Here is a 16,240-nt window from a genome sequence, read left to right as displayed (position 1 = left end):
AAGCAAGAAGCTGAAGCAGAGCCCCATCTTTGGGCAAATGAGCAGATCTGTCCCAGGGTGCTTGCTGCCTTGGGCCCTTTAGCTGCAGGAGAGGAAATGGTATCATTTGACAGAGGCAGAGCTGGGTTTAATTTCAGCATCCTGTGATGAGCTTTGGGGTGCTGAACTTTTCCCAAGGTGGTCAGCCCAGTTTTAGGAATCCAGTTGAAGTATGGCCATCACTGCCCCCAGGTAGGTGCCTCCAGGTAGTAGGTGACAGCATATAAATTCAGTGGGTTTAGGTAGAAATGGTTTATCCTCCTTTTGGAGATCCTCACAAGTTATTTTGCTGCCTCCTGTCCCTTGTACTTCAGTGGGAGATACAGACCTGGAGCTATCAGAGGAGGTGAGCCTTGGTCAGGGGAGGGTTGTGTCCATAAATTCAGTTTCAGCTGAGCCATCAATCTGCCTGAAGAAGTCAGCAGCCAAATGCTGAAGCTGGCATGAAACCCATGATTACCGGAGAAAAGCAGCAGGAGCATTTCTTTATAGGGAACAGTAATGGAAGATACAGACTCAGCTAACTTCCAGGAATTACCTTTCCACCAATTTCTTGATTTTAGATTTTAAAAGGCATTTTCTTTCCATAATGAAACACATGCAATAAGCAGCTTCCCTTTCCAGACATGTTACTTGAATTTTCCAAGGAGAACATGGTTCTCCATCCCCCCTTTCAGTGGTGCACTTCCAACATTCAGTTGCCCCTTCAGAGCAAGGAGGCTTCTGCTACAATGGGGACAGCTGAAGAAAATTAAGAAGACAGCCCTAAACAATTGAAGAGCATGTGCAGAGCATGTGTGGAAGTGGTTGATGCTCTGGGATGTGTGTCCTTGTAAGCCCCCAGTCTGTCCCCACCACTGCCCTGCTCTGTGCCCTGCCGTGTGTCAGCCCCTGGGAGCTGCACTGCTGCACTACAGGTTGTCCCTACAGAATCCCTTTGTGCACGTGAGTTAAGGTTTGGGGTTCTGTTCTCATGGGGATGTCCTAGAGCACCCAAGCCCTCTGCTTCCTGCCACTTTACATTCATATCCTTCTGCTGCTGCTCCTCAGGCTTTGGAGGCCATCACCCCAGGGCAGAGCGCAGCCCCATTTAGGGTCTCTGCTGCTCTTCTCCCTCGCTGTGACCTCAGTGCACCAATGTGCTCCATGCTTAAAGCTACACATGATTTCTTTGGAAGAATCAGTCTTCTAGGAGCTGTCATCCAGGTCCTGGGTGCCAGAAGAGCCTAATGCAAAGCAAGAAGGGAGGGATCAAAAGGTTCCATGGCACCTTTGGCATAGAGTGGCTTTGCTCTCATGTCACCTGTAGCAATGCTGCTGCCCACTGCAATGAGAATTACTGGTTTGGGGCTAAACCCTGCGGAGCTGGGACATGGTGCCCTCCTGTCAGCAAAATGTGAGGAGAAGTGAGACATGTATTGAGCAAAAACTGATGGTGCCTTCCAACCACTGGACTGTGGGAACTGCCTGTTCACTGTGAGCCTGCAGCAGCTTCAGGCAGACAGCCAGCTGCAGTGAAACCATTATTATTATTGTTATTATTATTAATTATTTATTATTATTATTAAAAAATATAACTGCTGGGCTATAAGACAATGTGTTCTTCACTTCTGCCGAGCAGCCACTGTTTGGGATGTAAGCAGAATGTTACGGGGCCTTTCCATTAAGTAATGAGCAAAACCAAAGGAGAAAATTATGCTTTGTACTAAAAATCCATTTAGCCATTAGATCACAGTACTGAAAGCATAAAGGATGGGTTATTTTAGCTTTCAGCTGGCCAGAAAATGCCAGTTGGAAGACAACAGGAGGCTCCCTTTCACAATGTAAGAGCCCTTTCTTCCCTGGATGAAGGGAGTGTTTCTGGCTGTGGCATCATGCTGCTTGTGTGTGTTTCATTCTTACTCTGGGCTGAAATGCTCCTGTCAAAAGGTGGAAAACAAACCTAATTGCACATGACATAAATAAAGTCTTGCTGTACATGAGCCCTGTAATTTTTTTGAATAATTTTGGAGTTATTTTACTGTTTTTGCTGTAACCCAAAGCGATTTCTTTGCAACAGCCAAGTCCCATCCTTGCACAAAGCACACAACTTTTCGGGACAATTAATATCATACCAATCACTGATAGCCTAAAGGATAAATAACCTGTCACAGGCCATGCTACAGGTCACATCTGGGCCTGACCTGCCACAGCCCTGGTGCCAGACCCAAGCATGTGGGAATGCAGAGGCTGATACCTCTGTTGGAGTGCTGCTGCTGTTTGCACTGTTACAGCACAAGTGAAAAATGAGAGATGCAGAGGTTAAAGGCCACCCTCAGGGCACTGCACTGGGGTTTCAACCTTATTATCCTGGCTGGGGATCCATGTGCTTTGCTGTCCCCATCAGCTCTCACCGCTCACTCTGTTCCTCAAGGACCCCAATTCCCTGGCAGCCCCTGGGGCAGCACCTCTGTGGCTGCTGCTGTGCCACAGCCCCTCCCAGCAGAAGTTCCTGACCTGTCTTTGAGCAACACAGGCTTAAAGAGCAGAACTTCGGCTGCCCTGGGGAATTAGGCTTGAGGAACGCTGTGGTTTTGGGGTGGAGAATGATCAATTTTCTGTTATTTTTGCAAAGGACAATGGGTGTTTGGGACAGCTTTTCTCACAGTGTTTGGCTCCGGACTTAGCATGATTCTGTCAGAGCCACCCACCTACGGAAATCTCTGATGCCAGAATGCATTTATGAGAGGATATTTAGTCTACTGGACAGAGCTGTGTAACTCTTGATCTAGAGGCAGGATGATTTAACTGAGGACTATTACATTTATTCTGGAGTTGCAATACCTGACAGCAATTATGGACCCAGAGTAAGACTTCCAAGCAAATGCTTTCAGCAGTGTTGAAATATTTCCCAGAGCGTTTCTGGAATGTGCCATTCCTGATGGCTGTGTTGGTTGGGTGAAGTTTTCTTCACCTGCTCATCTGGTAACAGAGCTCTGGATGCCTGGCTCATGAGTCTGCCCTTAAAAATCTGAGCGCTGATCGGTGCCAGCACCAGGATTTCAGCAGGTGCCGAGATGACTCATGTCAGAGTCTTCTCTCAAGCTCCCTTAGTCACTAACATGGTTCCTAACAGAAAGATTTTACATGTTAAGTGTTAAATACATACTGGCACCCCCAATTTTTGGTTTAAACTGTATCCATCCATACTCAGCATATTGCACTGCCTGGAACCACCACCACAGCCCTCCGCTGACTGCGCTTCTGGCACTTGGGAGACTTCTCTTTGTTTTTAAAAATAGCACCTCCTTTTCTTCCTCCTACCTCTCTTCCATGGCCGTGTTCTAGTTGCCAACATCAGTAAGTTGAACTTTTAAATTTAAAGTTAATCTAAAGTCATCCATTTAATTCAGAGAGCTGTTTGCAAGACGAGGCTTTCAGTCATCATTCATGGGAACGGAAAGATTCTCATGGCAGTGAAAGAGAAGAATTGGGGTCTGGCAAACTGATGATGTAGTTCCAGATAGGAATCGGCTTGCTTGCTTGTTTGTTTGTTAGTTTTTAATAAAATCCCTTGCATATATCAGGCAATAATCAGGTTTTGCAGCAAAATGTTTCCATCATTTTTTTTGGCCAGAATTCTGTGTGCAGCTCCAGTGTCACAGAGCATCTGTGTGACCTGTTGCCTCACAGTTGTCTGAAAATCTGCGCATTCTCTGCATTTTGTAAGATATCCACCCTTCCAAGCCTGGTCTGTATGATTTTTGCATTCTCTCAGCTTGTTCCAGCTGGTATCAGAAAGTCTTCCCAGGGGCAGGAGGTAGCATGAAGCAGTTGAGCTGTGTCTGGTCATGCTTGAACTCCACTTACCCCACAAAAAGTCTAATTCATATTGGGTTTGCATAGCACCCATCTTTTTAAAGGAATCTTTTACTAATGAGTTCATTCACCTCACTAGAAACTACTCTGCAGAGCTGGGCACTGGCTTTTATCTGTCCTCTGAGCCCACCAGCAAAGCACACAATCACTCCTAAAGCAAACACATTCCAGTGTGAGTACCAGCAGATGGAATAACAGGCTCTGTTGGCATGGATAAGGTTATTGCTTGAGAAAAAATTGCAAGATTGGACCCCTAAGGAGAGAAAGTCAGCAGAAGACAGGGCTGACAGGATGTTATGCATGCTCTGCAGTTCCACTGTGTCCACCACCCTCTCCATGGCCTGCTAACATCTCACCCCTGCTTTTATGAAACGATCTGCATGTTTTCAGCTCAGAAATAGATCCCTTTTGAAGTTTAAAAGCAGTTATGTCATAGCTGAAACAGCTGTTCAGCAACCACCCAAGCAAGCGGCAGTTCCCTGTGCTGCCGTTCCAGAGATGAGCTGGCTTTGTGCATCTGTGTGTCCCAGCACAGAGGAGGAGCATGAGGAAGCACAACAGGCTCAAGCAGCATTTCAGGGAATGCTTGTGGACAGGTTTAAGCTCCACAGCAAGGCACAGCCTGAGAGCTGGTGCACAGTGCACGTTGCCTGCCTGTCTTTCAAGGTGGGAAGAACTGGCACGTTTGATCATTCCACAGATTTAAGGATATTGTTTTAACGCAAGCATACAACCCTCAGATCTCTGCACCTGTGCCTGCAGGGAATCTGGGGAGAGGTTTCTGCCATTTCCCCACAACTGCTGGCCCAGGGCTTGTGCCTTGCTGGTGTCAGCCATGGAATGAACTGACAACATCAGGACAGCGTGGCCACCCACAGCCCTTCACATGGCTCCTCAAAAAGCTCAGTGTCAGCACACAGAAACCTCAGAGTAAAACAAGAGAGATGTTCTGCAGCTTATAGATCCCCATCACAGCTCACCCACCCACTGGTGTGTCCCTCTGAGAGGTACCTGTGCTGCCACTGCACCAGCCGGGCAGTCTGTTCAGGACTTGTAGCACATGTTAGCAGCACCTTGGACTTTCACCCAGTTTGATGCTCTAGGTGTGACCTCAGACTTCTGTCATGAAAGAAATCATGGGTAAAAAGAGAGTACAATTTACAGAGATGAAGCTGGAGATGCTGCCTCATTTCTCCCAGTAAAGAGAACAGAGGATGCAGACAACTTCACCTTCAAATATTGGGTCTTACTCATTAGCCTAATTTTTCAAAACATGCAAAAGTGTGTGGTGTGCCTGCTACACAATGTGAGTAACAGCACAAGTACATTCCTGTCAGCCTGCTTATGGCCATTTCTCAAAATGCCTCAGAACAGCACAGCAGACCACACTGAGTATGAAGTTTCCATGATTAACCAATGGATTTCAGTGCTGTGATTATGGTTTGACCAAAGATTATTGGTTTGGTTCAGTACTTCAGCGTCATCATCACCAAATTATCACATTGCAATGACATTTTTCTTCACACAGCTATTTCATTCAAAGCAATGTGTGCTAAGAGAAAGAACTGAGCTGAGGTCTTCAGCAGTTCTGAAGTATGGGGGGGTTGCAAGAAGTTTGATTTAGATAGAGCCCATACATTATTTTTTGTAAAAGGCCTCATAAACTCAGAACGAAGGAGTACTCAAAAAGCCCTCATTGCAGAGGCACATGCAAAAGCATGGACCTGAAAGTCTGTTTGGACTAATCAAAATCCAGTTCTTGACCTCAAAACCAGGATGAGAAGAAGAATGATGCTGCTAGGAGAGAGGAGGGGTGCAAGTCAACAATGAAACTACAGCTTCAACTATCAAGAGTGTAAGCAACACTTTCATTTAGAGCAGCAATATTGTTTTTTTCTGTTCATTGACATTTAAACATTACTACTGTTTATCAATGACATGTAATATTACTATTTGGGAACTTAAAAAAAAATTGAAAATTCAGTTGTTTCATGTTTTGTACAAACCACATGGGTTTGGGTTTTTTTTTAAATTTTGAACTTGCAGTATGAAAGCACATTGTAACAAGAAGTCATTTCAAGCTGAAGTTAAAAACTTCACACTTCTGTCTCATAGTGGACTATTTAGTGTTTACCTGAGATATAGCTAGTAGCTAGATATAAAAAATAGAGATGCCAGCCAAGGTTCAGGACAATTACTGAATGTCAAAGCATCTCTCAGTCCTGCAATTTTGACTAAAATATGCTATGCATATGATGATGATGATGGGCTGCAACTCTGTGAAATGGTAATTTTTGAAATGGTCAAGCAAGTGGAGACATTTTAGGTGGAGATTACAGCTCATTTTGTACCTTGTCCAATTCACAGCTTGCCTGGCAAGTTCTTCCATAACACATCCCTGCCATATCAGAGATACTTGGTGTGGTCACAGCAAGCAGTGGATATGAGTCAGTTGTTGAGTTTTGGCTTTGTTTTAAAATGCTTTTGAAGCTGTTCATCCTTTTTAAGAGACAATCTGAAATGCCTTTGCAAACACTACGCATATAGCTGCATTCTGAGGGCAGGAACTGACTGGGACCAAGCACAAGAGCCTCTGTTAAAATAGCTGGCAAGTCACATAAGCTGGAAATACTTCTCTAAGAGCTGAGTCAGTCTGGGTGGCACCACTGAAGGAGGCAAGTTTGGGTGATGGCTTTCAGACAGTGCCTGGTACTGGAACTGAATCCTACCTGTGTGTTTTTGAAGAGAGAAAATGGGGAGACAGTGGACTGCATGAATTAGCTTTACGCTTCTAAAGAATTTCACCTCGTGGTTGGAGAAGCCCCTAATCCTGCAACACTTGAGTGAATGTTGTGACAGGAACCAGGCCTGGTTGAACCACTTGACTGGTGTTACACAGAAAGACTACTCCAGAGCTGAACTGTCAGGTCAGGCCTGTCTAAGAAGAGATTTTTAAGACATTTATTTTTCTGTTCTAATCCTTTATGTTATTCCTGAATTTACCCTTTTGGGCAAATTTCACATAGTCTGCTTTTATAGAAACAGCTTCTTTAAACACTAAAAGAAAATGATGCCCCTTGGTGTTTTTAATTCACTGTCTTTGCAGTAATTCATGCCAAAAAAAGGTGGCAGGGGAGCCCTTATAAAGGTCTATTAATTGAAATAAACGAGCCATGCTTCGGAGAACAGCGTACCATAGAGGAAGGGCTGCCTTCTGAATCCTGCTCGCACAGATGTCCCTCGTGATTTCAGGCATGTCATAAAATCCACTGTCCACCTCATTTTCCCACCTTATTAAGAGAGGGCTGAGGTTGTTCTTTACCTGAAACCTCTGGGTGTTGTGAAGCCCAACTCAGTGCTTCAGAAGTACTTGGAGGACCTGGAATTCTATTTTGAAAACCATAGCAAATGCAAGTCTTTCCCATGGAATGGTGTTTATGAGCATGCTTTCATTAGTCCCTTAGCTTTTTCTTTTTCATTTGAGTCTGGAAAAATGTGTGGAAAATCATTTCATGGGGGCCTCTGGGAGAAATGAAGCTTCTTGCAGAGTGGGAGCTCTAGGGGATCATGTAGTGGCAAAGTCAGCTCCCCGAATCCACCAGACAGAAATAGAAAAACCCCACTGGCCTGAGATGGATTTAAAGCTCCCACTAGCTTTAGGTTGGACATTTGATTTTTCCCAGCTCTTTCATTTGTATGTTCAGCCTCAGAGAAAGGGGAAGGTGAGCAAGGCAGGCAGAGAAGTAAATGTCTGCTCCCTTTTTCCTCTCCTTCTCCCCAAAGATCATTTCTATCCACCTGACTTCTTTCCCAGATATGGTATCATTTGCTTCTGTGACTAATCTCTGGATGGGAGAGAAAATTATTTTGAAAGTTCAAGAGAAACATAAGCCTGCACATTTTTGAGTGTTTTTCTCCTCTTCCCTGCCTCTGAATGACCAGAGTTTTATTATTCCTCTTGACTGCATGCTGAGATAGGTACTTTCCTTTCAAGCAGGGCCTGCTGCTGGCAGCAGGCGACAGAAGCTCCAAACCTGGGATACTCTTTTAATATCTGAGTCCTCCACTAACACCAATACTTTAACCTTCCCTCACCTCCCACCCCCCCTTGGTGTTAATGGTTTTGGATAAAGACGGCCCAGGAAGGGTGAGGTTCCAAGGAAAGTTAGGTATTTTTAAGGGAAACCAACCAGGGCTCAGAATTTTACTCCCTTCACATGAAGCATGATCTCACCTCACGTGTCTTTTTACAGGCCTGCTCAGCCACAGGAGGGGCCCAGGTGCTGGTGTGTCATCACTAAACCCTCAGTGATGGGGAGCCAAGCTTTACCTCCAGCCCCAGGCTCTGCACAGTGAGATGTCTCCTGGAGACCCAGCAGTGGCAAATCAGATTCAGTGCCACAAACAGGGTCAAGAACAAATGTTTGGCTGCCCATGAACTGCTTGGAGGAAAAGGCAGCAGCAAGATAAGGTTATTGTGGGGATTGGATCCTGCCCTCAGGGCCACAGTTGGCCCAGGCACAGCCAGAGAACACAGCCAGCATTGTCCATCCTTCAAGCCACAACCACCGTGCAGAGCACATGTTGTCTGAACTAATGGGTCTTCGTAGGATCCTTCTGGTTGAGAGATGATATCACAGATTGTATCTCTGTCCACTTTTGGTCTGGGCTGTTGCTAAGAGAAAAACAATTCTTGGCAAATTCCTCGAAGTGCTTGCCTCCTACAGTTTGGATGAAGACAGTTTGTTCAAGAAAGATGGGTAGGTGTGAGTTTCTGTCTTTTCCCCTTCTGAGAATTGTTTTTGCCAGTGCAGAACTGAAGATGATAATGCTCCCATTAAAAATGAGGTGAACGCTCAGGCTAACATGAGTGGGTGGAAAGGATTTCAAACAGGATGAATCTGGGGACAAACCCACCCTTGCCAAGACAAACAGCTGCAGAGATCTCTGGAAAGAAAAAGGGCACTGCTGTTCAAAATGATTCAGTCACACAGGGCTGGTTGAGGCTGTGTATCTATCCATTTGTAGCGAAAACCAATGGCTTTCATATGAAGAAAGAAAAGGTACATCATACGTCACACAAGAGGACTGGAGAACTGATATCATTAGGACAACAAACTGATACTCCATAGGACAACAGAGATATGGGCTGAGCACAAAGCAGAAAGCTCTCACTCTCCTTCCTACATCTGTCTTTCATTTGCTTTGCCTCTATCTGCCTGTTGTTGATGTTTTCTCACATTGTCTTGGTCCCTTTGTTCAAACTGCATTTCATTCCAGGAAGGCAGGGAGCTCCAGGTGTGACTGAGGGCTGTGAGCATGAACTCGCTGCCGCAGTTATTATTGTTATCATTCCTCTGAAAACCAGCCTGGTGGAGGTTTGGCTCGGTGTAATTTGTTCTGCTGTTTTAACTGTATCCTTGTTAAATGTGGAAAAGGGAATGAAGTGCAGTGCTTTGCACGATGGCTTGCACCCAAAGGTGCAGCCTTAGCTAATGAAGTGCTGGCATACTGTGCAGCAAGATGTTTGAGATTGCAGACTGAGACCTGCTGCTCAAATGAATCAGGTGTTCAGGACTCACTGCTCTTCTTTGTAATGGGAGGAACTGTATGTTAAAAAAGCCAATATAGACTTTGCAATGGTCTATAAAGTTTCAACATTTTTTATTTTAAGACCCCAGTGATATTCAGTAATTGTATTCCCACCATCCAGCTATTTAGCAATCTAAACACATACTATTTTTCCCATTACTATTGTTTTCATTACTGGCAGTAGACTTGTGGAAGTCTGGTTATTTTTGTCTTTGGACACTCCCTGTGTACATCTAACAGCACAGATATTTTAATACATTTTTCAGTGGTTCCCTCTGCTCCAGTTGAGCCCCTGGAGAAGTTATGGAGCCCCTTTGTGTGTGTTGGATGAAGACCTCTCTGGGATGAGTCTGGAGCAGACAACTGCCATAATGTTAAGCTCAACTCCAGCTTTCCCCCAGTCTGGCTTGATGTGTTCAGTGCCTCCACAATCAGGTGCAGCTCAGCCCTGATTCAGTGGGGATTAAGTGCACAAGCAATGGTGTGTTTTCCCTCAGATGTGCTGCCTCAAATACATTTGCCAGGGCCAGGGATAGCCCATGGCTGGACCACACAGACTCTCCAGATGGGCTGACACTCCAAAGACAGGATGGCAAGCAGCTTTGGCAGTCTGGTTGGTACTTCAATAGATAGACTCTTTTTAGCTTTGTTTTTCAAGAGTTTCCCTTCTATTTTGCAACAGGCCCTTCCTGTGCCATGTTTGGCTCATTCAAACCAGCTCCAGTGTTTATAACTCCCACTGCATTTCCTACGGTGGATATTTCTAAACCAGCTTTGCTGGTGGAGTCCTCTCCAAATGGTGTGTTAAAGACCAAATGATTTAGCACATAATTAAGAAGTAAACAATGATCAGCAAGAAATCTGCAGCGTCAGCTACAAGGCATGGCTTGGGTGCAAGAAAAAGCAATATGCCAAGAAAAATGAGTAAATCTCCGTGTCTCTGTATCTTGATGTGGAGAGGGAATGGAGTAGCTAGAAGGAAAGAGCTTGGTTCTGCTTTCTCTATGTTTCATCCCATGTTGGTGTTGGGCATAAAAGAAGCAGCATGCCTAAGTTCCACAAACAGAATGTTCCTTTTTTTCAGTGGTTTCAGTAATTTTTCAGCTTTTAGTGCAAAGGAAAGAATCAAGACACACGAGATTATTGTGCTATGGATTTATAATAACATTTTATTAATATATTATGCTACAAAAATATTTTGATAAAATAATATTAGAAAGCATCTTTTTATTACACTCTTCAAAACAGTTCACAAAAGCAGGAGGCGGAACAGGAAAAAATATCTGAAGTACATTTGAATTGAAAACTGACAAAGAACGCAATTTGAATTTCAGTGTGAGCATGAATCTGCAGGATGGTTAATCAGTCCTGTAGAAGGAAAGTATTGACTACTTATTGCAAAGACCTCTCTGCCTTTATCTAGATTAAGGTGCCTCCTGAAATGTTAGTCACAGGAAAGGCTGAATTTGGGTTGGGACAGAACACACACAACGCACACATTTAAATGTACACACACATACCCCCCTATGATCTCAAACGTCAGCAAATTATCCTTCTTCTTCAGTTAAGTTAAAACATGCTTAAATTGAAGCTGAGTTTTAGCACACTCCATGGAACATTGATCACTTCAGAGATATGACAAGACCATATAACTTTTGGATACAATACAGAAATACGGTACTACGCAAAGTTTGGCATGGTAACATTTATGCTGAGATAATAACTTTGGCACTTTGGTTTCTCTAACATAAATACATGATGGGAAATTCCTCCCTAACAGTGGTATATGGTAATGACTGAGTCATATCATTTGACTAATCAATGCACTAAACAGAGATTAAGTTCTCCCTCTTTCCATCTCCCTCTTTCTCCACAACCGTATATTGAAGAACTAAGATAAATATACAACTCTGTACCTTGGGTGTTCCTAAATTACAGTGGAGGTTGGAGGAATGGGAAGGGAAGTTCAACAAAGCAGATTTTTGACACCTGTATAAAGCATAGTTATCATAAATCATGTTCATCATTTATTGCCAGAAGACATATTGCATTATTCAACAGCTCGAGGGATTGCAGAGAAACTACATCAGTCATAAAATATAAAATACCTTCTGTCCCAGCTTACTGACTGGTTCTCCAAGTGGCAGTGCATGTTAATATAGTATCTGTAGTTAAGCGAGAAAAGCATCAAAACACTGAAAGAGGAGAAATTAGATTTGTTGCTGATGACATGGGATTATTTATCCCACCAGGGCAAGACCTTGGCAGATATTCAGCATTTGTTTATAATGCTACAGTTACATTTAAAATGAATTGTGTTGGTGTCAGTTGTAGCTGAGTTGAGAAGATGAATCATGCGACCATTGAGCTTTGGATTCATCCAAAGTCATGTTCTAGACTGCCAGACACTGGGTGACTCTTGATGGTGTTTCTCAGAGATAAGCTGTTATATGTAGTGGGCATGAATATTTTTGTTAAATCTCTTGCCTTTGGAATCTTGTGATTACATGGGAATTTGAGCTTTCCTTCAGAAGAAAGAAAACAGTTGGTTTTTAGTTTTCTGAGAAACCCACAGAGGAAATTGAAGTCCCCTGAAGTCGGTAGTCAGTGTTGCTTCCAGAGCACGTATCAAATCTGGTCCAGTTTCTAAACTCATGGTTTAGAAAACCATTAGAAATTCAGAAATCATGATCCATTGCAATGGGTGTGCATAGGTCTGTGCTAACCAGTACTACTGTGCTTTAATGAATGCTGATTAGTAAACAACCCATTTTATCAACCACAGTGAGGGTTTATTATCCAGCATTGGTCTGCATACAGGTCATGTATTGAAGAAAGTGACCCCAAGTCATATTTTAGGGTAAGATGAGAATAAAAGATGTGTTTGGTTAGAGAGCTGTGCTGAAGGCTTTCATGTGGGGCTCCTGAGCTACAATCTACAGAAACCTACTCAACCTTTAAGTCATGAGCCAGAGACAGCTCAGATGACTGAGGCAGCTGCTTCTAGGTGGCAAAAATCAGGTGTGTAGACCCCAGATCCAAGAGACACCTTGTTTCGACACCTGCACTGCACAAATGTGGGGCACCAGCACAAGGGTTCCAGTAAAATTTATAAATTTCCCAGAATTACAGACAAAATCCCAGGAAATGCAAAGATGTTAAAACATACTTCAATATCCAAGCCATTTACATCCTGTGATAGCCAAACATACCACAGTATCTGAGCTAATGAATATTGAATATTACTGTCCAGTGCAGGAGGAACTCCAAAAACCTTGCTGGTGACAAAAGAGTGACTATTCTGTGCAGCACGATAACAGCTGGGAGTGTGGAGAGATTTGTGTGCTCCTAATATTAAAAAAAAAAAGCTCCACAGCTTTATGGAGAAAGCCACAGATAGGGAAACTTCAGAACTGTAATTTCTAGTCTTGATCCTGTTTGTTTTCCTTACAGTCTTGGACAAGTTGTTTCTGTTTTCTGCTTTTTTTCCTCTCCCTTATCTTTACATGGTCTTGTCTATTTATACAGTAGGTTTTCCAACACCTGGAATTATTCCTGGGATAGTACCACAGAATAATTTCTGGATACGATTCGGTTACAACAAATAAAATTCAATGGGTTTTGGTTTGTTGGCTGTTCACTTTTACTATGTAACTTATCATCACCCTTAAGATTTGCCTACCTTATTTCCAGTTACATTCTTGTAAATAAGACATTATAATTCAGTTTTCATCTCTGCCTTGAACACATCAGGAGAACCAATAATCTTTTTAAAATGCATTAATGTTGAATTTGAAGGTCTGTTAAACCATTATATTCAAATGCAGGCATTTCTAGAGCAATAGCTCAAATAAAACCAAAATGAAAGTTCTCAAAATATGTTTCCAATATCCATCTCTGTGCAATAAATATTATGCAAGGTGAATGGCTTCTGTCCAAAACTTACATCTATAATCTTCTGCTAGCCAAAATACACAATATGAAAGTATGCATGGGGTCTGTTTGAATCTCACATTTGGGGCAAAGCTCAATGTTTTCCATTCAGCCTTATCAACCATTGTACTTGAAGAAAAAAAAAGTAAGTGGGGAAGCTTACAGCACTCTGTGCTGTACCCATTTCAATTGACCATAAACCTACACAACCTGCTGTCAAAAACAGAGCAAAGGCTGGGGGTCACCGTGTCCAGTAATTTAAAAGGAGTATTGTCCCTGGCCTTTGCAAGGCAATGGGCTGGGATGCATGAGGGAAATGCTCAGTATTTCATCATGAAATCACGTGGTTTTTGTAGTCTAGTTACTTTCCATCCTACTTTCCTGAAATAACTGGTACGACAAGGAGCAAACTGTGAATTCTGAACTCTCACTCACTGCAGAGTCTTGCAGGTTGCATGGAATCATCTGCAGCTCTGGAGACCGGGCAGTAGGGCTGATGGGAAACTTACAGGGTTGTTTTCAGCCAGAATTTTATCAGTATTGTTATTATAATTATCATCACTATCTTTTTTCCAAGGTGGAGAAGCACTGCTTTTCCTTAAAGAAAAGCTTGTATTGTATTTTTCTAATTTTGAGACTTCTTTTTTAAATAAGATGTTTTCATCACGTAGTTTTGACTTTTGGTTTGTAAATGACTTAGAAAAAAACCCCACTATTTCAACCAAAACTAATTTTCTAAACTCCTGTATCCAAAGAAATTTTTTCATCCTGTTCTGGTGGTGAGAAAACATCTACATGCCTTTTTAAACATAGTAATTTTTAAGATGGTGCAGGTTTTTTTTTCCCCACAGATGTTGTAAATCTCATTCCTGAACAAGAACTGCTTGGGTAGGGAGCACATTTTTCAGTGAGTGTAAGGTGTCATAACTTCTCCATCTAAGTCAGGTACCCTAGTCTAAAAATGGAAGAATGTTCTGTATGTCTCCATAACACAGGGGCTAGTTTGATTCCTGTGGTGTTGAGCAGGTTTTGGACAAGACATAACTATTTCAGCACAGAGATATCAGCTCTATCAGGTCATGGTAGCAAGAGAAAGAGGAATTTGTACATGTTTTTTGCCTCCAGATTGTCCACGGGCATTAATACAACTGGTACAAAGGAGTTCTATAGATTAACAGGGCACTACATCTTTATAATCTATAGACAGACCAAGCTCTCTTCTCATTTATGCTGCAAAAGGTTGTAGGCTTATGTTTATAAAATGAGGGAGAGAAGAAAATCATTCCAAGTAGGATTATTCCAGACTTTAAAAGCAATTTTTTATTAAGAAAAAAGTGTCTTAATTTGCACTAGATGATAAATTAATCCCAGGGTAAAGAGAGAAATTGGTAATTTCCAAAGAAGTTAAATAGCTTAGTTAAAGAAAACAGGGGGAATGCAGAGGATTATCCTGACTAATGACTTACTTAGTCATGTAAAAATAACTGGTATTTTAGGCTGTGGCAGCTAATGGGTTAAGAATGTACCTATTTTTGTAATGAGCACAGGCTCCAGAGAGCAGGATCTGCTTTATTCAGTGTAAGCTATGCTAATGAGATAAAAGAAGTAAAATAAAGATGTTCAGCAGAAATGTACTTATTGGACAGTTGCTGTAAAACAAAATGGTTAAAGTAACAAAGAAGGCATTCATTTGGTGTCAGTTCAGACATCTGCAGAATTGTCAGAAAACAAATATAGAAAATATTAATTTATCTGTTTCACCATCGCTACTGATTAATAGGGATGTTATTAACATATACAACAAGAAAAATAAGTTTACCAGTCGAATAAATACATTTTTTCTTTTTCTTTTTTTTTCTTTATATGAACATGTATATTTTACAAAACCCCATAGCACTATGGGAAATAAAGATCCTTCTACAAAAAGAAGATGTAAGTCAGTGTTACAATAAAGCTTTAGAGTTTCAAAATGTATCTGGGCAAAGAGACAAAATCAGCTAGAAGGCACTACTGAGTCACTGAGAAGGTCCAGCTTGTAACTGTTGTTGTCTTAAACTCCAATTCGTTCATAAATTATCTCTCTTCTCTATTCCAAGGGATTGCACGTGATACTAATGTGGTCAGGAGGGCTGCAGTAGGTTCAGGAGAAAAGAAGCTATGGCCATGCAGAGAGGAAATGTTATTGATGGCCATGAGAGGCTGGCTGGGGCTGAGCTTGTGAGCTGGGGCTGGGATGGGTGGTCGGGACGTGGCCTCTGATCCAGCTGGTTGGAAATCCAGATGGGAGGTTTGACTGTGATGTAGCCATTGGTTATCCTGATATAGGAAGGCAACGTGGTGGTGCTGAAAGAAAACACAAGAGAAGGAAATTAAAAAGGAGAACCCTTATTTCTGCTCTGTGAACTGTCATTCCAAGTGGTAGCAGCCACAATGACAATTCCAATTATTATTGTTTTTATTATTATCATTATTATTATTGTTTCATGCATTAGACACCAGAGAGAGAGCCAGAGACTGGTAACTGTGATGATGTGGAAACAGCTCTGATCCAGGATGTCCCTCAGCTTCTGGCTGCTGGCAAAATACAGCCAAAGGAGGGACTGCTCCTAATGTATCTGACTTACTGCACTCCAATTTTAAGCATCCCTTACTGGCCAGCATCAGAGACTGTGCTAAATGTATCCTTGTGCTGACCCAGGACAAGCTTGTTCTTATGTCCCTTCTTCACACTAAAGGTCTGAAAGTTTGCCTTGCCTCAGTGACAGGTCTTACTCACCATGGACCATATACTGAGTCCAGAAGGAGCCAGAACACATCC

At 42.5% G+C, this 16,240-nt stretch overlaps 1 protein-coding gene and 1 long non-coding RNA gene across 3 annotated transcripts in view; one reads left to right on the top strand and one right to left on the bottom strand.

The window, feature by feature from the left end:
- LOC120410387 overlaps positions 1–13,414 on the top strand; it is a 119,514-nt gene extending 106,100 nt beyond the window's left edge. For both annotated transcript variants that reach the window (XR_005602506.1, XR_005602505.1), the window contains exon 2: positions 8,151–13,414. This is a non-coding gene — a long non-coding RNA (uncharacterized LOC120410387). The remainder of the gene's footprint in view (positions 1–8,150) is intronic.
- Positions 12,924–16,240, bottom strand: part of TRABD2B (TraB domain containing 2B) — a 266,523-nt gene continuing 263,206 nt past the window's right edge. The window contains exon 7 of the mRNA XM_039556122.1: positions 12,924–15,765. Within this exon, the coding sequence (XP_039412056.1) occupies positions 15,543–15,765 (223 nt within the window). The 3' untranslated portion in view covers positions 12,924–15,542. The remainder of the gene's footprint in view (positions 15,766–16,240) is intronic.

Source organism: Corvus cornix, chromosome 8 (genome assembly GCF_000738735.6).
Source record: "Corvus cornix cornix isolate S_Up_H32 chromosome 8, ASM73873v5, whole genome shotgun sequence".
Classification (NCBI taxonomy): Eukaryota; Metazoa; Chordata; class Aves; order Passeriformes; family Corvidae; genus Corvus; species Corvus cornix.
Note: the sequence above shows the minus strand (reverse complement) of the source record. Positions and strands in the feature narration are given on the sequence as shown.